At 40.8% G+C, this 26,616-nt stretch overlaps 1 protein-coding gene across 5 annotated transcripts in view; it reads right to left on the bottom strand.

The window, feature by feature from the left end:
- Positions 1-26,616, bottom strand: part of slc4a3 (solute carrier family 4 member 3) — a 103,151-nt gene that overhangs the window by 42,798 nt on the left and 33,737 nt on the right. For 4 of the 5 annotated variants that reach the window (XR_005038791.1, XM_021578907.2, XM_021578908.2 and 1 more), the window contains exons 3-5: positions 7,166-7,328; positions 6,003-6,262; positions 5,215-5,426 (exon numbers count right to left, since the gene is read on the bottom strand). Coding sequence is in view for 4 of the 5 variants with exons in the window: in XM_021578907.2 (XP_021434582.2) it covers positions 5,215-5,426; positions 6,003-6,262; positions 7,166-7,328 (635 nt within the window). In the remaining variant the exon portion in view is untranslated. Of the gene's footprint in view, positions 1-5,214; positions 5,427-6,002; positions 6,263-7,165; positions 7,329-26,616 lie in introns of those variants that run through there. The other variant, XM_021578911.2, reaches the window with a different exon arrangement.

The raw sequence follows: 26,616 nt of genomic DNA, 5'->3' as shown, positions 1-26,616 counted from the left end.
CAAAGTATTAGAACTCGAGTATCTACTTTCTGCTTTTTCTTCTTCAAAAATGAACATCAGCTCAGCCTATACAAACAAATATCTTGACTGGCACACGCACACAATCATCTGGGAGCGGTCAGATTGTTGGATGTAGTGTGGTCCATCTTGCAACAGAGGGCGCCAGAACACAGCACAGCAGCACAATATCTTCACCACAACACTGGCTTCCTCACAGGGTGAGTCGTTGGCTGCTTTCACTCAGGCAACGATGGCATAACAGTACATGACATTGTTACTACGTTTCTTGTTCACTGCAGCAATAATAATAAATCAGTGAGATTAACCGCCCTGCAGAGGGGAGAGACAATACCTGGTTTGCGTTCATTAGGCTCCAAACGGAAGAATAACAAATTTACAATAAAAAAATGCTCATGTTTCTTTTCTGTTGCAAAATGTTTTGCTACGTTGTGCCCTAATGAATATGTCCCTGGGCTCCACACAGTTCCACCTCCCAGGATGCTTCCATACATTATTCAAACCATTACCAAATAATTCATATTCTCAAAGCTGTATGTGTTAATGAGCCAGATGCGTTTACTCATACAGTACAGATCATATCTAGGGTACATGCCCCCCCCCGAGACATGATTGTGACAGGCCCACTTTGGCCATTTGAGACACATACAGTGTGTGCTTTGCAAAAGTATTCAGACCCCTTGGATTTTTTCACAGTTTCTTGTGTTGCAAAGTGGTATTAAATTATATTTTTTATCAACAATTTACAGAAAATATTCTGTAATGTCAAAGTGGAAGAAAAAAGCAAAAAATAAAATACAAATATATATATATTTTTAAAGGTAATAAAATGTATTAGTTGCATAATAATTCAATTCCCTGGGTCCATACATATTAGAAACACCTTTGGCAGTAAGTCTTCTGTGAGTATTCTTGTGTAACTCTCAAAGAGCTTTTCACACCTGGATTGTGCAATATTAGCATATTATGCTATTCAAAATTAGTCAAGGTCTTTCAAGATGGCTTATACAGCGATTTTCAAGTCTTGCCATAGGTTGTCAAGCAGATTTAAGTCAAAACTGTAACTTGGCCTCTGTCTTCTTGGTTCTTATTCACTGTCTTCTTGGTAAGCAACTCCAGTTGCTTTTTGTCCTTGTGTTGTTGGTTATTGTCCTTCTGAAAGGTAAATTAATCTCCCAGTGTCTGGTTTAAAGCAGATTGAAGCAGGTTTTGCTCTAGGATTTTGTCTGTGCTGAGCCCCATCCTGATAAACTCCCCAGTATTTGCTGATGACAAGCATACCCATATCGTGATGCAGCCACCACCATGCTTGAAAATAAGGAGGCAGTGTCTCAGTGGTGTGTTGGATTTGCCCCAAACATATGGCTTTGAATATGGGACAAAACATTTATTCCATTTGTATATTTGTGTTCTTTGTTTCACTTCATTTAGGTCATAATTGTGGAGTCACTACAATGCTGTTGATCCATCCTCAGTTCTCTGCCCTACAATCACCAATGTAACATCCCTGAGCAGTTAAATTCCTCTCCTGCAGCTCAGTTCAGAAGGATTACAATATCTTTGAGGTGTCTTGATGGTTTAATATATAATGCACAGCATAATTATTAACTAAACCATGAAGATAGTTGAATCTGTGCTTGAAATTAAATGCTTGACTGAGGGACCTTACAGTACCTCCGGAAGGTACCCCTTGACTTTTTCCACATTGTTAAATTACAGCCTTATTCTAAAATGTATTAAATTGTTTTTCCCTCAATCTACACACAATATTTTGTGTATACTGCTGACAAAAATGACAATTAAATCCATTTTAATCCCACTTTGTAACACAATAAAATGTGAAGCTCTGCGGCCAGCTAGCTCCGCCCTCAACTTCCGGACTTGTATCCGTGCTGCTGTGCTGCATGTTACTACTTGTCTATCTGCCATACTTTTCAGTTTATACTTTTAATACACTTAGCAACATCTTCATTTCTTCCTCGCTCAACTTTTTTCATTTAACTTTTTCACCCCTGATGCTTTATTGTGACATGGTTCGACAGGACCTCCACCAGCTGAATAAACGAAGTAGTAACATTAACATCAGCACTATGCCATCCAATTGCAGTCGCTGTACTCATAATATACACAGTAACTATTGCCTTATGGTGAGAATAGACGTGTTGCAAGCACAGCTTCAGATGCAATCGTTAGGCAAGGGCAAATTGAGTGTAGGAAAGGATGAAACAGTGTTTGTGCCACCAGTAAGTACAGATAGTAGTAGACATCCCCTTGCACAGTCCCTGCAGCCGAACAAGTTTCTCAAGGCTTCTGCAAAGCAATGGTGTTGGCGTGCTCAACCTGTGTCACTCATTCAGCCAACAAATTTTCATTCGGTTCCACCCATTAAGCAACAAGTCGGAGCCAGAGGCCGCACCTTCTCAGGTCTCTCCTCCACCCATTACGGGGTCTGAGCCGCCAAAGCCTCCCACCATTTGCTTAGACAAATTGAAAACCCTAGTCATTGGCAATATCCAGCCATACACTGTTTACCAGGGTGCAGTGCTACCGACGCAAAGGCTAATCTGAAGATGGTGCTGGCTAAGGCTAAAACTGGCGAGTGTAGAGAATATTGCTCTCCACGTCGGCACCAACAATGTTAGGATGAAACAGTCAGAAGTCACCAAGCTCAACATAGCTTCAGCGTGTAAATCAGCTAGAAAGATGTGTCCGCATCGAGTAATTGTCTCTGGCCCCCTCCCAGTTAGGGTGGTGATGAGCTCTACAGCAGTCTCACAACTCAATCGCTGGCTGAAAACTGTTTTCTGCCCCTCCCAAAAGATAGAACTTGTAGATAATAAGCCTGCCAGCTTAGGTAGTCTGCCACTAGCACAGTCAGTGATGTCAGCTTAGCTATCTCCATTGAGACTGTGTCTGTGCCTCAAACTAGGTTGAGCAAAAGTAAACATGGTGATGTTCGCCTTACCAATCTCATTGGAATAAAGACCTCCTCCTTTCCTGTCATTATTGAAAGAGATTGTGATATCTCACATCTCACAAGTTTGGCTACATAATGTTAGATCTCTCACTTTCAAGGCAGTCATAGTCAATTAACTGATATTGATGTGATTGGCCTGACTGAAACATGTCTCACGCTTGATGAATTTACTGTGTTAAATGAGGCCTCTCCTCCTGGTTACACTAGTGACCATTGCATCCTGCAAAGTCGGAGGTGTTGTAAACATTTATAACAGCAAAACAAAAATCTAAACATTTCCAAAAAATTAAAAGTGTACGTTTTCATCTTTTGAGAATCTAGTCATGAAATCTTTGCAGCCTACTCAATCACTTTTTATAGCTACTGTTTACAGGCCTCCTGGGCCGTATACAACGTTCCTCACTGAGTTCCCTGGAATCCTATTGGACCTTGTGTAGTCATGGCAGATAATATTCTGCCAGATAATTTTTGATGACTTTAATATTCACATTGAAAAGTCCACAGACCCACTCCAAAAGGCTTTCGGGGCCATCATCAACTCTGTGGGTTTTGTCCAACGTCTCCGGACCCTGGATCTAGATTTGTCCTGTGGACTGGCTGACTTTTTCCTCATAGTCCTGGACTATCGGATCACCATCTTATTACGTTTGCAATCGTAACAAATAATCTGCTCAGACCTCAACCAAGGATCATCAAAAGATTCCTAGATGCTATTCCAGACTCCCTCCACCTACCCAAGGATGTCGGAGTACAAAAATTAGGTTAACCACTTAACTGAGGATCTAAATTTAACTTTGCGTAATACTCTAGATGCAGTCGCACCCCTAAAAAAAAAAAAACATTTGTCACAAGAAATTTGCTCCCTGGTATACAGAAAATACTGAAGCAATCTTTCAGAAAATTGGAACGAAAATGGCACTCCACCAAATTGGATGTCTTCCGACTAGCTTGGAAAGACAGAACCGTGCAATATCGAAGAGCCCTCACTGCTGCTCGATCATCCTATTTTTCCAACCCAATTCGAGGAGAATAAGAACAATCCAAAATGTATTTTTGATACTGTCGCAAAGCTAACTAAAAAGCATTATTCAACAAGAGAGGATGGCTTTTACTTCAGTAGTGATGAATTCATGAACTTCTTCAATTAACTTCATTATCATTAGAAACTTCATGATCATTAGAAAGCTAATTGCGGACTCCTCTTTGAATCTGTGTATTTCTCCAAAGTTCAGTTGTCCTGAGTCAGCACAGAAGTGCCATGATCTAGGATCAATGGAGACACTCACGTTTTTTAATCCTGTATCTCATGACACATTAATGAAAATAGTCATGGCCTCTAAACCCTCAAGCTGCATACTGGACTCTATTCCAACTAAACTACTGAAAGAGCTACTTCCTGTGCTTGGCACTCCTATTTTTAGTTCTGATGTACTGACCTGTTGCACCGTCTACAACCACTGTGATTATTATTTGACTCTGCTGGTAATCTATGAACTTTTGAACATCTTGAAGAACAATCTGGCCTTAATGGCCATGTACCCTCCCCCCGGCACAGCCAGAAGAGGTCTGGCCACCACCCAAAGCATGGTTCCTGCCTTTCTAGAGAGTTTTTCCGAGCCACAGTGGTTCTACATCTACATTGCTTGCTGTTTGGAGTTTTAGGCTGGGCTTCTGTATAGCACTTTGCGACATCTGCTGATGTAAAAAGGGCTTTAAGAATATGTTGATTGATTGATTGAAGAAATCCAAGGGGACTGAATACTTTTGCAAGGCACTGGAAATGCTTTGATGTTTTTAGATGTTCACTTAAAAACAGAAATCTACTGGAATCGGGCATAATGAGCATTGACTGTTTGAAGTGTACAAAATGAATAGCATTGTAGGACGAGCTGGTATTTGCATTGTTTGATGAGATTTTAAAGATCTTAAAATGTTAAGTACGGACCTCTGTCACACAAAACAAATATTGTAGGCACTGTACTATTTTAGTGCACTTCAGTTTTGCGTTTTCTTAATGTATCATTTATTATGCATATAATCTAGCTAGTAACATCCTAGTTTCACCTCGTGCCTTACGGCGAGGTGTGTTAACAAAATATGAAGTGTTGGATGGTTACTGGATATTGTAGTGAACAATACAATTGCCTGATTTGAAAATACTAATTGTTTCACACCACAGCCAATACATTGTCTATTGTCTTGCTAGCTACTGGGCCCACCTGTTGTTGGACTCTTCATCACCTTCCTCATCCTCCGGTTGATCCCGAACCTCCTGTTGCTCTTCCCCCTCCTCCTCCTCCTCCCCCTCCACCACCACCTCCTCTGCCGTGGCCAGTGTGGCCTTCTCTGGCGGCAGATGTTGTTCGCTCTCCATGTGGAAGGAAGTGAAAGAGAGAGCCGGTTGCAAATCCTCCTCACTCCCCAAGCTAAACTGAGAGGAGACGTAGTTGGTTACAGTGGTCCTAGTACAAGGAATCCCTAACAGCTTCATCTGAAGGTTCAATCTAAAGGCCAGTTGATTGAGTTTAAGTGCCTGGACCGTGAGTGTCAGTTCAAGTCAGGTGCTGTCCTGTTCCAGTCAGGCGAACAAGGTGTCGAACATAGGACTCCTAGCTCTCCCTCTCTCTCTAGGGCACCTGTTAGACTAGTACTTGGCAGATATTCATCTTTCCTGTGTCAGCTACTGCCCGCTTTTTATTAAAGGTCATATTACACAGTAGACCAAAATCCCCAGCCAACTTCACACATCACATGTTGAGCGTGACGGACATTTTTCTCTGGATTGGCTTTGAAATTAATATACTGAATGAATATATATATAACAGATTAATATACTAGACTTCTACTTGCAACACTCAAAACATTGTGGCGCACTGTATAAAGAATAAAGGATACATAACAATAATACACAGCAAATTATCCAGTGTTAAATCAACACTGGGGAATTTGCTGTGCAGGCATTCTGATTGGCCGTCAGACATTATCCCAACTTTCTTTGTTAAATTACCTGTGGTTGGTTGTCAGGCTGCTCAGTGGGCGTGACCTCTTGGTCCCGCCCCTCTGTCTCAGACTCCGCCTCCTCCTCCTCATCTACCTCATGGATGGTGGGCGTGACCTCCGAGGGCGGCATGGAGGTCTTTTTTTTCTTTCGTTTCTTCTTGCGCCGGCGGTCGCTGTCCATGCTGAGCACCCGCTTTCGTAGGCGCTGGGGCGGGGGCAGGTGGGTGGACAGGGGGTGGTGAGTGTGGTGAAAGGTGTGCCGATGATCTGTGAAAGGGAACGTAGGAGTTTAAGTGAGAATAATGGCAAAGCATGCCGGCATAGTGCATTGTGAAGAAGTGTTATGAGCATTTACAGACCCTTTATAACATCTTACAGGTTGTTTTCAATAAAACGTCACTATATGGTGTAGAGTGTTCAATTTTCCTGCTGTGGGGCAAGCAGACCCAGAGCTCCGCTAAAACCATTGACAACGGCGTGCCGTTTGTTAAATAAATGTTAACTATTTGGTTGTAATGAAGAGCAAAAGTCAGCCCTACAGATTTCAGATTATTCCATGCAAAACAATTGCTCACATTTAGCTCTATCATCAGTTAAGCAGCAAGTAACTGCATGCTTATGTGTCGGTGTATGCACCTAGGCCGTGTTTGCCGTGGTGCTGTTGGTTGATGTTTACTTTCCAAGCTACAGGTAGAAACGTTGTACAGTTGGCTGAACATTTAGTGTTAAGTAGACCAAATGTACTTTTCTTCTCCAACTAGCGCAGTTAAGTAACAAGAGTGTTCAATTACGATTGCTGCTGACAGGCATGATATAAGCTACATTGATTGATGGACCATGTCAAATTGGCTAGCTAGCTATTAACAGATCACTACAATATGGCAAGGTAACAAGGGTACTTTTAGGGGATAAGCTACACTATATCCAAATATTGTTTCATTTGCTTGCCATCTATAGTGGCGATGACAGTAGTCCAACTGACAACTTTACTAGGATGAGGACCTGCCAATATCAAGCTGTTTCCAAAAGCATTATACCGGCAGGCTTAAGGAACCCAACACTGATTTATGTTAGCAAAAACTGTTAAAAGCAGACATCCTGGGAACTTGTTCCCTGTGTTCTACAAAAGCATACCAGTATAGAAGTCTACAGATTGGTGAAAGGGCTTACACTCAAAATCCTTTTCGTTGTAGTTGCGGCCCATTTTTTCTCCGCTGCTGAACACGGACTCAGTGATGATGTCCCCGAACCTCTCCACTGATAATGCCTTCTCCCAGTCCTCCTCCTCCTCCTCTTCATGCTCCTCTGTGGAACCTTCCTCATCCTCCTCCTCCTGTAGGAGAGAGAGAGAGAGAGAGAGAGAGAGGGAGAATGAATAGGGGAGTTTGTGCATATGTTGTCAATGTCACAAATTCTGCAGTTACCAAGTGGTTTATAGTCAAGCTACATCAATCGCGTTCCTACATATGTAATTACTCCAATGTATTACAATGGTTACCTAAATAAGCAAACTTTCAGTGTGTCAGTGAGTCGTCACAGACAGTGCAGTCCATTCACCATATGTGTGTATGTGCATGTGTGTAGGGTAAGTGATAGGAGAGGTAAAGGTATGTAATAGTAGCATGACCAACTGTACCAGATAAGACAAACCAAAATACGTTAACAGACAGTATCAGTGTCCACTCCATAGTACTATGTATATACAAGAGGACCTGTCATTAGCCATCTACTCACGTGCAGTGGATCGATGCAGCAGAGCGCTGAGAGAGGGTGAGGCTAGCCTAATGCACTGCTGGGCTCTCTACTAACACTTTTTCATTGTTGTCATGTTGTGCTGCTGCCATGTTTATGTTGTCGTCTTAGGTCTCTCGTTATGTAGTGTTGTGTTGTCTCTCGTGTCGTGATGTGTGTTTTGTCTTCTATTTTTATTCAATTTACTTTTAAAGCCACCATCCCCACAGGAGACGTTTTGCGTTTTGGTAGACCATCATTGTAAATAAGAGATTGTTCTTAACTGACTTGCCTAGTTAAATAAAGGTCAAATAAAAACTGTAATAACACACAACTGTCGCTAATGGGCTTACAAAAAAAGAAGACACCTGTACCGTGTCAGATATAGAATTGAAATGTATTCAATTTTGAGTTTGCAGCCCAATATTACACTTTATCACACTTTACACTTTATGAATACCATTCCACTCGAGGCCACTAGGTAATTTGATTGCCGGAAAGGTCCCCACTAACACACTGCACTCTGGGAAGCCTAACTTCCCAGAGTGCCTTCCTTTAAATGAATTGTAGAGTTACCACCCATGACTGAATTTGACGAAGACAAGCTTGTTGCATTCATCCACTTTCAGTCCTCTGGAGTTCACCAAGTGAGCTCCTGAGTGAATATGTTTTCATTCAAATGTACTTTGTTTAAATGTCATAAAGAGTCAAAATCATGTTTTTCCTGAAATTGGATGATGCTTGAAGGAAACCAAATCAAATTATGAAAAATGACTGTCCCTTCTACATTGATACAGTTTGATCATAAAGTTACTGGTCCCCTCCCCATGTCAAACACTTGGATTCAACATTAAGGGGACAAGGTGACATCACCTTAAACTCTCATTTTAATACACCAATGGTAACATGATATTCCTTTACCTAATTAAAAGTACTGCCTTTTAACCAATATCGGCGAAGGTGTGTTTGCAGTGGGGCGTGGTTTATATAGCTAGATAGCTACTCTACTGGTGCCAAAATTTGACTGCAAGGTGTCAGCAAATATAATTAAAAGTTGACCCTATTCATCTATGGCAAAGATACATATGTGTTTCCCCTTTCATCTATGTCTGGTGCAAGCTAGTTACTGGCTAGCTGTGTCTTCAGACAGCATGGAACAAAAGGGGGGAAGGGTCGTTAAAAACTCAGATTACAGTCAACACATCCGTCAGTGCTGCTTTGAACCGCATAACAAGAGACATGCCAAACAGGAGATGTAGGAACAAAATGATGTATCACTGATGCAATTTCAATGTTGTTTGAGTTGCACTGTGTGTCACCAAATTTGCTTGAGATAATTTTACTGCAACGCTGCCCACTGCATCCAAGTTGATTGACATAGGCGTTTGAAAGAGCTGCCAGTGAAGGCGAGCTCATGAATATAAGCTCCCTGCCCACTCAGCCTGTCTTTTCAAACGTCCTGGTAGTTAGCCATGGGAGAAAAAGTACTTTCAGAATGACTGTTCAGAACCTTTAACACAATACAATATAGCTGTGTTCAAATACTCATAGTAACAGCAATAACCCTACTATTTCAGACATAAATTCAGCATGTAGTACGATTATTGGTCATAGTATAGATATAGTTAGTATGCCAAAAGTTCCCGGATGTCGTACTACATACGACCAACTATGAAGCACATAAGCAGTGGACACAATTTCCATGCTTTTAGGGCCCATAAGGCAATTCTTTTGAAAATGGGCGTGGCTTCACAACATTTTCAGATTTGAAGAAAATGCCAGAAAATATGCAGCTGAAGAGAGGATACAAATTCAATGCTTTAACTAATTATGACAAATGTTAAGAAGTGTTGAGCAATGTGAAAAAGTACCCTTACAAAAAAAGATTGCAGTCAAGTGCTGTATAACTGTAGTATGCTGCAAATATTGCATCCAAATTAACACAGGTTATTTTACTGCAGTAATTTTGCTGTGTGTCTGCAGTTAGAGTGCAAGATAACTGCAGTACACTATAGTTATTCTGCAATTACTGAATCCGAAATGCCACAGTTGACTGCACTTTTACTGCAGTTTCAAAACTGCAATCTTTTTTGTAAGAGTAATGACTATTCAAATAAGTTACGTTATGTTGGCAATTTGTTAGCTATGCTAGCCTTATGAACCACACAGTTGCTTGCATGTACCAGTATGTTAGCTAACTACCTGAAGTTGGTTGGCTACTAATACATCAAACTTGCCTGTATATTAGCATAACTAACTAAAACCCCAACGTTTATTGACTTGATTATTCACGTCATTCTTAGCATAGCTAAGTGGTATAGTTATTTTTTCTTCTCAATGGACATTGTTAGTTAAGTCGGAAGTTATGCTAGTTATGCTAGTTAGTCGTTGTTATGCTAACAAGCTAGCAAGGAGTTGCATAGCAACAGCATCAACTTCCAGCAGACAGGTGAAGTGCTTGTCCACTCAACTGAAAGGATACCGTTTGTTTACAATATACTAAAATAAAGTAATAGTATGTAGTATATACTCATTAAGTATGTAGTATACAGTATGTTATCTGATGGTCCAATCGCATTCTATCCCCTATCAACACTTTTTAACTGTTGGTCGTAAACTCTCTCTCTCTGCACTGCAATATGAAGAAGTCAAAAATCCTTTGTGAGTAGAGAGAAACTCTGCCCCAAAACTTTAACATCAAAACGTTGGACATTGAAACAATATTTCTAATATAAATAATGTGGGAATTGGTTGGTGGGGCTCTAAACAATAATCATGTCAATCAGTTGAATCCTACAGACGAAGAACCATATATGTGACAATTTTTCCATTTTAAGATAATCAGTTATTTTTATATTATTAATTGTGTGTACCACATTAGGTGTTTTATGCTTGACAAATAATTGACCATACCCATATCTTCCAACAACAATTTATATTTTTTTGTTATTTCAAAAAATATTTTTTTTATTGCCGTTTTAATTTTAAGAATGTGGAAGAATAGTATATCTCCAGTGATGATTTCAGTTTGTGGAAGAACAGTATATGTGACATTTTGCATGACTCTTGTAAGGTGTCCTTTTTTAACACCCGATATTATGTTTTAAGTACTTTCAAGTACAGATGCCCTTCATGTAAATAACTTAAATGCAATATGTAGTTAATTCATTTGTATGGAGGTTCATTTAAAGGTGGTCTATCAACTTTAGCAATGATGACTTTTCTTAAAAGTTGAGTCATGAAATCTTAGTCTCATTTAAAATGAAGCCCTCAATGTGAACATACCATAGAACTACAAAACACTCCCAATCTATACACAGAATGAGTTTGTATTGCACCATTGTGTAACACAGCACTTTTAGAGTTAACGTCAATGTACGTATCATTACTGTCAAAGTTAAACTATGCACGTGTTCAATATAGCTATTATGATAATAGGCGTTTTGTCTTATTTCTAACCTGTTCTAAGCCGGAGAGAATCAACGCTTGTTGTTTCTCGTATGGGACAGTGTAGAAACTGTTGAACAGATGCAGCTTGCGCTCATCAGTCACTTTCCACACTCCTTTCTGCACGTCGTGGAACACGCTCTTCCCTGCAGGATACAGTGTAACTAGCTAGCTACTGTAGCCATGTCGAATCATTGGAAAAAAAAAGAAGAAAAAGTAGCTACCTATGTTTCTTCTATAATCTAGCAATAACATTTGTAACGATAATGTATGAGTTATTAGCCAACAAACTTTAGCTAATATGTTTTCTCTATAGTTACAAATTAGACAACCCACAACATACATGTTAGTTACTGTACTCTATAGCTAGATAGCTTGATTGTTTGATATACGGTTCTTCCACATACCTCTTTTGGACAGCTTTTCCCAGTTTTTTGACCCTTGACCCTTACGATTTGTATAGGGTTTTCCCGCATCCCGTAAGATCTTCCTTTGCCTGTCTTTCCATTCTTTTTGTTTTGTTTTACGTTTCTTTCCCACATTTCTGTGATTTTCATCAGCAACAGAAAGGTTGCGCGCTTGTCCGTCCATTCTGAGTGGTGCACATAAACGGTTATTCCACGAGAGCCTATCTTTAAATTTAAAATGATTGTTAATTAGAGCGTGGAAAGTATCTCTACAAATGTATACGTCCCAGATATCAGATGTACATATAAATGTTGTGGAAGTTATATGGTTAAATATGAAACTATTTGTGAGAAGATGAAATGTGATTTTAGCTTTCTAAATTAGATTATTGTTTTTCATGTAAAGTTTTACCCAGTCAGTAACCACGACCACGTGAGCACAGACATTATCCCGAGAGTGTTTATGAAAAGACTCCTAACAAAATGTACATTAGACCAGACAGCGTGGTGCAGTGGCTGCATGGCTGAGAAATGGTTTAAAGACTTCAATACCAGAAAATGGTTATACCCTCTGAAGCTCTCTCTCGAAGAAGAAGAAGAAGAAGAAGACTGCACGGGAACATTCAGCTTGCAGCTGTTTATGCACTGTTAGCCTAGGAAACTCGATTGAAGACCAGAGTCAAATAAGGGAAAAGGGGATACCTAGTCAGTTGTACAACGAAATGCATTCCACTGAAAGGTGTCTTCGGCATTTAACCCAACCCCTTTCAATCAGAGAATTGCGGGGGGCTGCCATAATAGTCATCCACGTCTTCAGCACCCAAGGAACAGTAGGTTAACTGCCTCGCTCAGGGGCAAAATGACAGATGTTTGCCTTCTCAACTCGGGGATTCAATCCAGCAACTTTTCGGTTACTGGCCCAATGCTCTAACCACTAGGCTACCTGCAATTTCCTCTCACTGCTATAGGTATCTCTAGGGTATCTATTCTAAATAATTAGAGTGAAGGACGAGGCCCGCTTAACACTGAGTAGTACAGCTCTGGAAGATCCGTTCTAACAGACACTCCGAGACCAAGTTGCTACGAGTACAAAGGACATGGTGACCTCTGGTGGGCACTTAGTGACTTACACAACCAGAGACTTTCTTTCAACTGACTCCCCAGAAAATGGACCGGGCGATTTCAACAGAGATGACAAAGACATACAAGCGTAAATATGTGCATTGCATTTTTTAATTTGAATGAGTGGTTGTTAGGGTGCTAAATACCCATATTTACGATGAGCGTATTATTCAACTGTATGTACGACAGTTGAATTCCTTCGTCTCTCGTTCTCCCGCTCTTTCGTTCTCCACCCCCTTTCATTGTATAACCAGCCGTCATAGGGACTTTTCATTGCATTATGCTAATATTCACTATGCTGTGTGTGTGTTTATGTATTTCTGTGTGATTATTTCATTAGTTAGGAAATAAATAATTAAGCCAATTTGTGTAAGCTGATTCATCATGGATACTAGGGTTCGTGCAGATTTATAGGATACTATGATGTTCAGAATGAGACTGAAATAGGAGCAAATGAGTGACGGATGATGGATAGTATATTGAGATATTGAGTTAAATTGGGAAATAGTAACTCGTTAACCTCTTGAACCTCTGGGGGCAGTATTTCATTTTTGGATGAAAAACGTTCCGGTTTTAAACAAGATATTTTGTCACGAAAAGATGCTCGACTATGCATATAATTGACAGCTTTGGAAAGAAAACACACGTTTTATTGTCTGTGAGTGCCACAGAACTAATGCTACAGGCGAAACCAAGATGAAATTTCATACATGAAGTGAGCCAGATTTTGAATGCGCTGTGTTCCAATGTCTCCTTATATGGCTGTGAATGCGCAAGGAATGAGCCTACACTTTCTGTCGTTTCCCCAAGGTGTTTGCAGCATTGTGACGTATTTGTAAAATGGAAAATTTACCATAAGAGACTACATTTACCAGGTGTCCGCTCGGTGTCCTCCATCGAAACTATTGCGTAATCTCCAGGTGCGTGCATTTTTCCATTTTGAACAGAGGAGAAACCAAACTGCCACGAATGATTTATCATCGAATAGATATGTGAAAAACACCTTGAGGATTGATTCTAAACAACGTTTGCCATGTTTCTGTCGATATTATGGAGTTGATTTGGAAAAAAGTTTGCCGTTGTAATGACTGAATTTTCTGGGTTTTTTCTTAGCCAAACGTGATGAACAAAACGGAGCGATTTCTCCTACACAAATAATATTTTTGGAAAAACTGAACATTTGCTATCTAACTGAGAGTCTCATTGAAAACATCCGAAGTTCTTCAAAGGTAAATTCTTTTATTTGAATGCTTTTCTTGTTTTTGTGAAAATGTTGCCTGCTGAATGCTAGGCTTAATGCTATGCTAGCAATCAATACTCTTACACAAATGCTTATGTAGCTATGGTTGAAAAGCATTTTTTGAAAATCTGAGATGACAGTGTTGTTAACAAAAGGCTAAGCTTGTGAGCCAATATATTTATTTCATTTCATTTGCGATTTTCATGAATAGTTAACGTTGCGTTATGCTAATGAGCTTGAGGCTATAATTACGTTCCCGGATACGGGATTGCTCGTCGCAACAGGTTAACTAAAATGTTCCCACGGTGCCCCAGATTACTACTTAATTAATTGTTATATGATTCATTTATTTGCGAAATAATTGAACTTGGTATATAATTATTTGATAAATAGCCATCACTGCATTAACCAGCTGCGACGAGCAAACCCGGATCCGGGATCCTATTTATAGCCTCAAGCTCATTACCATAACGCAACGTTAACTATTCATGAAAATCGCAAATGAAATGAAATAAATATGCTAGCTCTCAAGCTTAGCGTTTTGTTAACAACACTGTCATCTCAGATTTTCAAAATATGCTTTTCAACCATAGCAAAACAAGCATTTGTGTAAGAGTATTGATAGCTAGCGTAGCATTTAGCATAGCATTTAGTGTAGCATTTAGCGTAGCATTCAGCGTAGCATTCAGCGTAGCATTCAGCGTGCAACATTTTCACAAAAACAAGAAAAGCATTCAAATAAAATAATTTACCTTTGAAGAACTTCAGATTTTTTCAATGAGGAGACTCTCAGTTAGATAGCAAATGTTCAGTTTTTCCAAAAAGATTCTTTGTGTATTAGAAATCGCTTCGTTTTGTACATCACGTTTGGCTCCCCAAAAAAAACGAAGATTCAGTCATCAAAACGCCAAACTTTTTTCAAAATGAACTCCATAATATCGACTGAAACATGGCAAACGTTGTTTAGAATCAATCCTCAAGGTGTTCGTGGAAGTCTGGTTTCTCCTCTCTATCAAATGGAAAAATAGTTGCACCTGGCGTTTGCGCACCAATTTCGACGCAGGACACCAGGCGGACACCTGGTAAATGTAGTCTCTTATGGTCAATCTTCCAATGATATGCCTACAAATACGTCACAATGCTGCCGACACCTTGGGGAAACGGCAGAAAGTGTAAGCTCATTCCTGTCGCATTCACAGCCATATAAGGAGACAATGGAAAACAGCGCCTCAGAAATTTTGCTAATTTCCTGTTTGAAGTTTCATCTTGGTTTCACCTGTAGCATCAGTTCTGGGGCACTCACAGACAATATCTTTGCAGATTTGGAAACGTCAGAGTGTTTTCTTTCCAAAGCTGTCAATTATATGCATAGTCGAGCATCTTTTCATGACAAAATATTGCGCTTAAAACAGGAACGTTTTTCATCCAAAAATGAAATACTGCCCCCAGAGGTTCAAGAGGTTAATGGTAGTCACATCATGACATCATGTGCTTATGATCATATATTTATACAAATTCAACTATCTGTTGTAGTTTTTGGTTCTTCATGAAATATTTGGCAGCCATCAAATAATTTTTTGGGGTTTTCAAATAACTTGCTTATATTCAAATACCTTTAAATATGAATTGTTTTTCTGAGACTTGTATTTGAATATCAAAGAAAATCTATATCAACTATATTTGACTGCCTTGAGTATTTGAAAAGTTGGAATTTTCAAATAAATTACAAAATACAACAATTTTCTGCCCAGGTCTGCATGTGACGATAGCTCAGATACACATTGTCAGAGGGGGCTTCTAGAGATGAGGTAGCCTCACCCTTTAGCTCCCATTGGCCCCCAGAAGCTTTCATCTGGGCTTTGAAGTTAAGACAAGAAGGGGTGGGGGTTGTTTGTTGAGGTGAGAAGGACCAACAGGTGCCTGTTCAGGAGGACAAAAACTGACAGGTACACTGTGTTGTTACTTGTTATAAGCATATATGAGCATTGGCCACCTGTTTTACAGTTGCACCAATACCACAACCATAATTTCTTCACAGCAAGTGTTCTGTATAAAACTATATTTCGATTCAAACACATCTGACAATGCACATAACTGCCCTGGTTTAAAAAGCATAATTAATATTTCATATGCTGTGGCTAGGAAAATCCAGCACAAAGAAGATCATTAAAATATTTAGAAGGTGCTGATAAGTGGAGTGACGAAGTGTGTGTGTGTGTGTGTGTGTGTGTCTTTCATCCAGACTCCATCTTTGACCTTACAGTAATACAGACGACACTACCTGTGAAGTCAGATGATATATCATTCTCCCCATCACAGACAAGTGGTTGGCCATGTGCCTGAGCCCTGTCCTCTGTGTGTGCGCGCTCGCTCACTTGTGCATGCGTGTGCATTTGTGTTGGTCAGTTTCTGGGCATTTGTAATCATGACAATGTCAGTCACTATGTCACTCTTGTCGCCTCCTATCTCCTTTGCATAATCTATGCTGACATAGTCCATGCCTGGATGCCATCCATCAAAATCTGTACTGATGCTTATGATGTCTTTATGCTACAGGCTAATGTCCAAAAAACAACCGGAGACACTCTACTACAAAAACTGAGTAAATTGGTGATCTCCTGGCTAAAAGCCTTTGCACAGAAGAGAGAGAGAGGCGGAGAGCCATGGTGGATACACTGTTCTCCCAAGGGGGCCAAGAGGTTTATGTCAACTAAGTAAGTCAAGTCACAGGCTAATAATCTCATTTCATGTGAGTTATTTTATGTTAGGAAGTTACTCTCTGGCTATGAATGCCTTCAAGCTGCATTATCAAATGAGGGAGGTATGAAGTTTGACATGTTTAGTACTGTATATTCAGATGAGTGGAATACAGTATTCAATCAGTATTCACTGTACTGTCAAGCTCACTGTCACAGTTAAAAATGGAATTCAAGGTTTTATCATGTTCAAACAACATTTGTCGAGTTGAGACAAGTGTCTTTATACACCTACTGTACAGGCACACAAATATTTGTTCCAAATCTCCGCTTCAACTGAGAAAAGGACACAGGTAAAGAAGCAAAAGCACGATTTGAAGCATATTGCTTTTGACAACTATCTAAGCATCACATTGTACTCCCAACACAAGCATATTGGCCTGAATAGTGTTTGTCTCTCGTCTCTTCATCCTGCACATTGTATCTGGCTATTGTGTGAATGGTAATTGCCTTGTTGCTACATGTGGGCTTGAAAGAGTGCAGAAAAAAGGTTATGGATTGCATTTACATTTGTGACACTGGCGAGACAAACAAAGGACGGCGCTAGGAATTCAGGATTGGCCTACAGATGTGTTTGTTCTCTCTTCACTAGGGCTCTGAGTAAACTGTAGATAGAGTTAGAAATGTCACAAGCAGCAGGCTCTGCCAGGTGTGATTATGCTGTGATACTTAGAGGTCATTTGTGGTTTAGTACGGTACCCTGCGTCACTACTTCATTGCTCCAGACCAGCGCAAGGGGGAGTTAGAGCACTGATTATGCTTTTGTGTCCCAAGGCGCTACTGTGTCTCTGTCGTACTGTAGCCTACTCCCGACCAGTCACGTTGTACAGCGCCTTAGTGGTGCAGCGATCTAAGACACTGCATCGCAGAGCAAGCTGTGTTGCTACAGATGCTGTTTCAATACCCGTGTCACGCCTGACCTTAGAGAGCATGTTTATTTCTCTATTTGGTTAGGTCAGGGTGTGATTTGGGTAGGCATTCTAGTTTTATATTTCTTTGTTGGCCGGGTATGGTTCCCAATCAGAGGCAGCTGTCTGTCGTTGTCTCTGATTGGGAATCATACTTAGGCAGCCTGTTTTCCACCTGAGTTTGTGGGATTTTGTTTTTGCATAGTTGCTGTGGAGCCTGCAGAACTTTACGTTAGTTTGTATTTTGTTGTTTTTTGGTGTCATTTGAAAATAAAGTAAGATGTACACTTTCCACGCTGCGCTTTGGTCCCATTCCGACGACGGATGTAACAACCCGTGCCGGTCTTGACTGGGAGACCCATGAGATGACTGTAGGTTTTTGGTTTCTCTCCCTCTAAAAACAGAAGTAAATATTTATAACAAACTGGCTTTACTTACAAATTAGTAACAATGTCTCACCCCATGTTCAAGAATGGCCTTTTTCTCGCTCTTTTTACATTATTTGAAAATGAAATCATCTCCAAAATATTGTTATTTTGGAAGCAGAGCAATTATTATTAATTTAGAATGATATAAAAGCCCCTTGGATATTCTCACAGATATATTATTAACCCTGTTATTAGCAGGACAATATATACAGTATTGGTCATATTGGTCATGGCACCTGAGTGGCGCACAATGGGATTGCCTTGCAGTTCTTCAGCTGTATCCACTGAAATAGCGGTGGGCGAGCAAGGTTCAAGTCATGAGGGCAGGGGGCACGGGATGGGGGAAGGGGGTTGGAGGAAGGGGGAGGGTGGACCCCCACCCCCACCCTGCCCCACTGGGTAGCACAGAGCAACAATTTAAGGGGCATTGCACTAATAATGGCGCTGAAACATTCCCGCTGTTCTTAGTGCGAGTCTGCATGTTCAAACTAAAACAATGTAACTAATAATAGCGCGAAAAATGCCCCTTAGATATGATTTCGGAGGGCAGATATTATTGAATATTAAAGCATTAGACCTCTCACTAAAGGCGTCACTGAAAAGTTATACATAAATCCGAACTGGATTTACTGAAAAAGGATATGAAAAGCACACATTTGGAAATCCCAAACTCTAAAAGTAATTGGAAAGATAGATACAAATGATTTGTGACATTGTGGTTACAATAAACAATGTAAACAAGATGCTATGTTTTTATTTACAGTAGTGATTGACTGCTGGTGGCATTTTGAAAACAGGTTTTCAAACACTTGTAGGCCGATTAGCAGGACAATAGACTCTTTATTGCCTGGCTACTGTAGGTGTGACACCTTTTCAGTATTCTTCACCCTGCCACAAACTCCACCTTTAACACAGTTACCATTCAAAAACGAGCTGTTTATCTAAAAAAAAAAAAGATGACATTGCGACCAAAGAGAACAGATGAAATGGACATCGTCTTCATCAAGCCAGATTATTTCTATGGCGCTACCTGTTCCAGGGTTAGGACCATAACCACGACAGGATCAACAAAACTAAAGGTAGTTTGGTTTCAGTGCATTTTCTTCAAAGAATTGTATATAGCCTGTCAATGTGTAGGCATACTGTGTAATGAAATTGATAATGAAATAAAGGTTAATAAATCAAAAATGGTGTACTAAAAACGTGTTTTTGCAGAGCATACAACCATGCTGGCAACCCTCCGTGGAGATCAGAGGACAAAGGGCTGGACGACAGGCCGCCCCGGATAAATACATGGTTGCCAAGAAAGAGGTTACTTTTGCTAGATTATTCAAACGTGTATGCAGCATTTGTGTGTTGGGAGTCACTTCTAATTCTTAATTGATCTACCGGTTCCATCATTGGCCACTGTAATCGATGGGGGCTCAGGGTGGTACCATTCTGCTCATCTGATGAAGGTGCACATGGATCAGATTCAAACTTTGAAGACCGAGATTGAGTCATTGAAGGCAGACCATCAGAAAGAGAAACCTTTTCTGAGGGCAGAGGTACAGGCGACAGCTGATGCATTGGTCCAGAGCCAGGCGCCATTGGTGGAGCATAGAAAGACGCGTTGAAGAGGGTGAGGAACGAGATGGAGTCACAATCCATGCCAGGCACACCTGTGAACTCTGGAACTCCACCTCCGACAGGCAGAGTCAACATACCTGGCGGGTTTATCAGGTCGTTGGTTCACCCTGACATTTATATTCCTCTTCTGACAACAGAACTTGACCAACTGCTCACCAGGCACAGCAAGGGCCGTCCGGACCGATATGCTGTTCAGCTATTCCAACGATGTGTAGCCGAAGAGAAATAACATGGGTGGGCAAAGAATACCAACTGGGATGGATCCTGAGGCAAATGTGGCTTACCAGTGAATCTCTGGGTGTTCATCGTTAATACTGTGTTTCAGAAGTTTCTGTTCATGACTGATGCAACCCGAAAAAGCATTAAAGACAGAGTTAATGCGTACTTGAGGTCACTGAGAAAGTCTGGACATGGCCTGCTCTCCCTTATGTAAGGAATTAGGCACTTTCCCATATTTACTACAGTATGTACTGTAGGCTATGTTTACTTGTCAGACTGCACAGTAGCCTAATAATCTTCAAAATGCTTTATTGCCCAAATGTAAAAGCATGTCGGATAAAGCATATACTGTACAGTACTGTATTTCTTCATCAGCATCTTTATGCTTTCGTTAATAAAATAATGATAAAAATACTCTTTCACGAATTACTATGGGAATAAATATCACTGAATTACAGAAATATTGGAACAATGTTGTCTAATGAAGGTCAACAAACTGTTGCTTACTGGAAAATACTCTTTCAAACACACACGGTCATGTAGTACAGTGCCATTATGGCGATTAACAGGTGGCTGGACAATAGACTTGCCTAGAAGGAGGGTAGGAGGATAATTATATTGTCAAATGTATTTCTTAGTTAGGTTGGCTGTATCACAATCGGCAGTGATTAGTTCCAATATCAGTTTAATCCACCAGAAAAGACAAAACAAATAATACAACAAAAAGTATTATTATTATTATTATTATTATGTATCACATCCGACCGTGAAATGGGAGTCCCATAGGACGGCACAATTGGCCCAGAGTTTCTCTCCCTCTAAAAACAGAAATAAATGTTTTGGCCTTTACAAATATTACTTGGTCTTTTATTCAGATTACAATCACTCACTTTAGTCTTTTTGAAAACCAAATAACCTCCAAAATATTGTTATATATTAAGTTGGCACAGTCGTATAGCTTGGCACCTACATAAAGCTGAGTGACTCACTCATTCATGGCTTTGGAACAAAATAAATAAGTACTAACAATCTTTCTGATAGTCTTTAATAAATACATGTTTTGGTTATCCTGACCTGGACACCATGTACAGTATTATAATAGCCCCTCCCGAGTGGCGCAGCTGTCTAAGATGCCATCCCACAGGCTTCCCGGAACTCCCACCTTGAAAGAGAAGGGTTACACAGGTTTGCAAACCTCTTTAGTGCTGTGAATAGTTTGGAGTGACCACACAGCAAAATATCCAAGGACCTGGGAGTCCGATTTGACTGGATTCCTTTGGGCTTCAGAGGTCCTGCCCCCCTGATCTCCCCTTGTTACTGCAGCTGACATAGTGCTGAAGCTGGCTGGTGGCTGCTTGGATGACATCACCATGGTAACCCAGTCCCAGTTGGCCCCTGGGGATAGGGCTTGCCTACATGTGGTTTATGTTAACCCCACTGTTGCTGACCCCCACTCATCCCACCTCACCCTATCCCAGTGGGGATCAGATGTGCAGACAAACTAAACGAGACAGGGCTCCACCTTAGCTTGAGATTTATGGTGTGTGTGTGTGTGTGTGTGTGTGTGTGTGTGTGTGTGTGTGTGTGTGTGTGTGTGTGTGTGTGTGTGTGTGTGTGTGTGTGTGTGTGTGTGTGTGTGTGTGATAACTGATCCTCCCACCTGCAAAGTAACAATTCTAAGCATATTGTAGTAGAAAAATGATATGCCGCCATACATGGTGACTCATCAGTATCCACTTACTGGAGCTCATTCTGTGAGACTGCAGACTCCTTATACATTGAATCTAACACACACACACACACACACACACACACACACACACACACACACATTAATAGTCCCATAGCCCCTGTATGAGTCATCACTGCTAAACCCATTTAATCAGACTGAATATCATCCATTGATTCTGCAGCAGAGAATACTAAAAGAAGAGTGGGATATGCTCAGTATTTTCACCTTGAGGATATACAGTGGGCAAAAAAGTATTTAGTCAGCCACCAATTGCGCAAGTTCTCCCACTTAAAAATATGAGAGAGGCCTGTCATTTTCATCATAGTACTTCAACTATGACAGACAAAATTATTTTTAAAAATCCAGAAAATCACATTGTAGGATTTTTTATGAATTTATTTGCAAATTATGGTGGAAAATAAGTATTTGGTCACCTACAAACAAGCAAGATTTCTGGCTCTCACAGACCTGTAACTTCTTCTTTAAGAGGCTCCTCTGTCCTCCACTCGTTACCTGTATTAATGGCACCTGTTTGAACTTGTTATCAGTATAAAAGACACCTGTCCACAACCTCAAACAGTCACACTCCAAACTCCACTATGGCCAAGACCAAAGAGCTGTCAAAGGACACCAGAAACAAAATTGTAGACCTGCACCAGGCTGGGAAGACTGAATCTGCAATAGGTAAGCAGCTTGGTTTGAAGAAATCACCTGTGGGAGCAATTATTAGGAAATGGAAGACATACAAGACCACTGATAATCTCCCTCGATCTGGGGCTCCACGCAAGATCTCACCCCGTGGGGTCAAAATGATCACAAGAATGGTGAGCAAAAATCCCAGAACCACACGGGGGGACCTAGTGAATGACCTGCAGAGAACTGGGACCAAAGTAACAAAGCCTACCATCAGTAACACACTATGCCGCCAGGGACTCAAATCCTGCAGTGCCAGACGTGTCCCCCAGCTTAAGCCAGTACATGTCCAGGCCCGTCTGAAGTTTGCTAGAGAGCATTTTGATGATCCAGAAGAAGATTGGGAGAATATCATATGGTCAGATGAAACCAAAATAAAACTTTTTGGTAAAAACTAAACTCGTCGTGTTTGGAGGACAAATATTGCTGAGTTGCATCCAAAGAACACCATACCTACTGTGAAGCATGGGGGTGGAAACATCATGCTTTGGGGCTGTTTTTCTGCAAAGGGACCAGGACGACTGATCTGTGTAAAGGAAAGAATGAATGGGGCCATGTATCGTGAGCTTTTGAGTGAAAACCTCCTTCCATCAGCAAGGGCATTGAAGATGAAACATGGCTGGGTCTTTCAGCATGACAATGATCCCAAACACACCGCCCGGGCAATGAAGGAGTGGCTTCGTAAGAAGCATTTCAAGGTCCTGGAGTGGCCTAGCCAGTCTCCAGATCTCAACCCCATAGAAAATCTTTGGAGGGAGTTGAAAGTCCGTGTTGCCCAGCAACAGCCCCAAAACATCACTGCTCTAGAGGAGATCTGCATGGAGGAATGGGCCAAAATACCAGCAACAGTGTGTGAAAACCTTGTGAAGACTTACAGAAAATGTTTGACCTCTGTCATTGCCAACAAAGGGTATATAACAAAGTATTGAGATAAACTTTTGTTATTGACCAAATACTTATTTTCCACCATAATTTGCAAATACATGTTTCTGTATTTTTTTTTTTCATTTTGTCTGTCATAGTTGAAGTGTACCTATGATGACAATTACAGGCCTCTCTCATCTTTTTTTAAGTGGGAGAACTTGCAAAATTGGTGGCTGACGAAATACTTTTTTGCCCCACTGTACATAGATGGTGTTTGAGGGAAAATAACCTAGCCCTAAACTGACGTTTTGCTTTTCTGAGAGTTAAAGGCAGAGTTAAAGGCACCCCAGCTAGAACATTCTGATAATCATATGTTTCTTAGAGCTTGGTGAGAGTGTGGTTGTCCTATGGTTATTTTGCATACAACCTTCCCACAACTTTCTGGGAATGGTGCAGGATAGTTGCTAGGCTTTGGAACATTCTCAGCACATTTAAAGAACTTGTATAAAAAAAATAAAAAAAATAAAAAAAAGATATTTCATTCCTTTAAAATATTTATTTTTAAATGTTTACATATTTTCATGTATTATTTCCTGCAAACCCTACCACCCCTCACCTAATTGGAGTAAACTAAGAAGCAACAACACTTTTTAATGGCGGTTTTGGAGCAGCGGCTTCTTCCTTGCTGCGCGGCCTTTCAGGTTAAGTCAATATAGGACACGTTTTACTGTGGATATAGATACTTTGTACTTGTTTCCTCCAGCATCTTCACAAGATCCTTTGCTGTTGTTCTGGGATTGATTTGAACGTTTCACACCAAATTACATTCACCTCTAGGAGACAGAATGCGTGTCCTTCCTGAGCGGTATGATGGCTGCGTGGTTCCATGGTGTTTATACTTGCGTACTATTGCTTATACAGATGAACGTGGTACCTTCAGGCATTTGGAAATTGGATGAACCAGACATGCGGAGGTCTAAAAAAAAAGATCTTGACTGATTTATTTTGTTTTGCCCATGATGTCAAGCAAAGAGGCACTGAGTATGAATGTAGGCCTTGAAATACATCCACAGGTACACCCCCAAGTGACTCAAATGATGTCAATTAGCCTATCATAAGCTTCTAAAGCCATGACATAATTTTCTGGAATATTCCAAGCTGTTAAAGGCACAGTCAGCTTAGTGTATGTAAACTTGTGACCCACTGGAATTGTGATACAGTGAATTATAAGTGAAATAATCTGTCTGTAAACAATTGTTGGAAAAATTACTTGTGTCATGCACAAAGTAGATGTGGTTGAAAAACAAGTTTTAAATGACTCCAACCTAAATATATGTAAACTTCTGACTTCAACTGTATATGTTGTTTGTTTTTAGTCCTGGCCTTCCTATTTCTGATGTCCATTCAGTTTGATTTCTATTTGACATATATTTTTAACAGTATATTTTACATTTGTTATCTTGTTGTTATTTATCCCACCCTTCAGCACCATTGAACACCTCCCATCTATCTCTTAACACCATCTATATTGGATTTCTGGTAAGGCGAGGGGTGGGTGTCTTTTTGTCAAAGCAGCTGGTGAGCGATGTCTAATATTAAAGAAGTCTCAAGGCATTGCTCGCCTGAGGTAGAGTACCTTATGATAAGCTGTAGACCACAGTATCTACTAAGAGAGTTCTCATCTATATTATTCGTAGCCGTCTATTTACCACCACAGACCGATGCTGGCACTAAGACCACACTCAACCATCTCTGTAAGGCCATAAGCAAACAAGAAAATGCTCATCCAGAAGCAGCGCTCCTAGTGGCCAGGGACTTTAATGCATGCAAACTTAAATCAGTTTTACCACATTTTTACCAGCATGTCACATATGTAACCAGAGGGAAAAAAACTGTAGACCACCTTTACTGCAAACACAGAGATGTGTACAAAGCTCTCCCCCGCCCTCCATTTGGAAAATCTGACCAAAATTCTAGCCTCCTGATTCCTGCTTACAAGCAAAAACTAAAGCAGGAAGTACCATTGACTCGCTTAATACGGAAGTGGTCAGATGACGCGGATGCTACGCTACAGGACTGTTTTGCTAGCACAGTCTGGAATATGCTTGGGGATTCATCCAATGGCGTTGAGGAGTATACCACCTCAGTCGTCTGCAACGTTGTCCCCACAGTGACCGTACGTACATATCCCAACCAGAAGCCATGGATTACAGGCAACATCAGCATCAAAATAAAGGCTAGAGCTGCCGCTTTCAAGGAGCGAGACACTAATTCACTCACATCGGTAGCCATGAAGTGCTTTGGAAGGCTGGTCATGGCTCACATCAACACCCTTATGCCAGAAACCCTAGACCCACTCAAATTCGTTATACCGCCCCAAAAGATCCACAGATGACGCCATCTCAATCGCACTCCACACTGCCCTTTCCCACCTTTACAAAAGGAACACCTATGTGAGAATGCTGTTCATTGACTACAGCTCAGCGTTCAACACCATAGTGCCCACGAAGCTCATCACTAAGCTAATGACCCTGGGACTAAACACCTCCCTCTGCAACTGGATCCTGGACTTCCTGATGGGCCTCCCCCAGATGGAAAGGGTAAGCAACAACACGTCTACCACGCTGATCCTCAACACTGGGGCCACTCAAGGGTGTGTACTTACTCCCCTGTTCACCCACGACTGCGTGTCCAAGCACGACTCCAACACCATCATTAAGGTTGCTGACGACACAACAGTGTTAGGCCTGACTACCGACAACAATGAGACACCCTATCTCACAGTATGAACTTTGCTTTTACTGTCTTTTATGCCTGTTACGTTACTGCAGACAGACATGGCAGCTGAATCGGGATGCACCTATCACCAATAGCGCAAATAAATAAATAAAAATAGGAACGCAAGTCTTTAGCGTAGCGTTCTTTACATCATTTTTTGCCTATTGTCTATGAATATAGGGAGGAGGTCAGAGAAAGTACTTTGGTCTGTATTTTCCGTTATATGTCGGACCCCAGTAAGACTAGCTGTCACCATTGGCGTCGGCTAATGGGAAGCCTAATAAATCAAATGAAACAGAAGGCTGGTTGGCCAGCATAACCAGGTAGACAAGTGGTCACCAGCTGTTCGATCGCGATCGACTGGTCGATCTCCAAGGCATTCATAGACAATAGGCAAAAAATGATGTAAAGAACGCTACGCTAAAGACTTGCGTTCCTATTTTTATTTATTTATTTGCGCTATTGGTGGTAGGTGCATCCCGATTCAGCTGCCATGTCTGTCTGCAGTAACGTAACAGGCATAAAAGACAGTAAAAGCAAAGTTCATACTGTGAGATTTCTAAACTTTTAAAACCAGGAGTAGAGAGACAAATACAAATACAGCAAAGAGATGCTGTTTTTGAGTGTGTTCATGTTTAAGATTTTACTCAGCACTGTCAACACCTTT

This window comes from Oncorhynchus mykiss, chromosome 22, assembly GCF_013265735.2.
Source record: "Oncorhynchus mykiss isolate Arlee chromosome 22, USDA_OmykA_1.1, whole genome shotgun sequence".
Taxonomy (NCBI): domain Eukaryota; kingdom Metazoa; phylum Chordata; class Actinopteri; order Salmoniformes; family Salmonidae; genus Oncorhynchus; species Oncorhynchus mykiss.
Note: the sequence above shows the minus strand (reverse complement) of the source record. Positions and strands in the feature narration are given on the sequence as shown.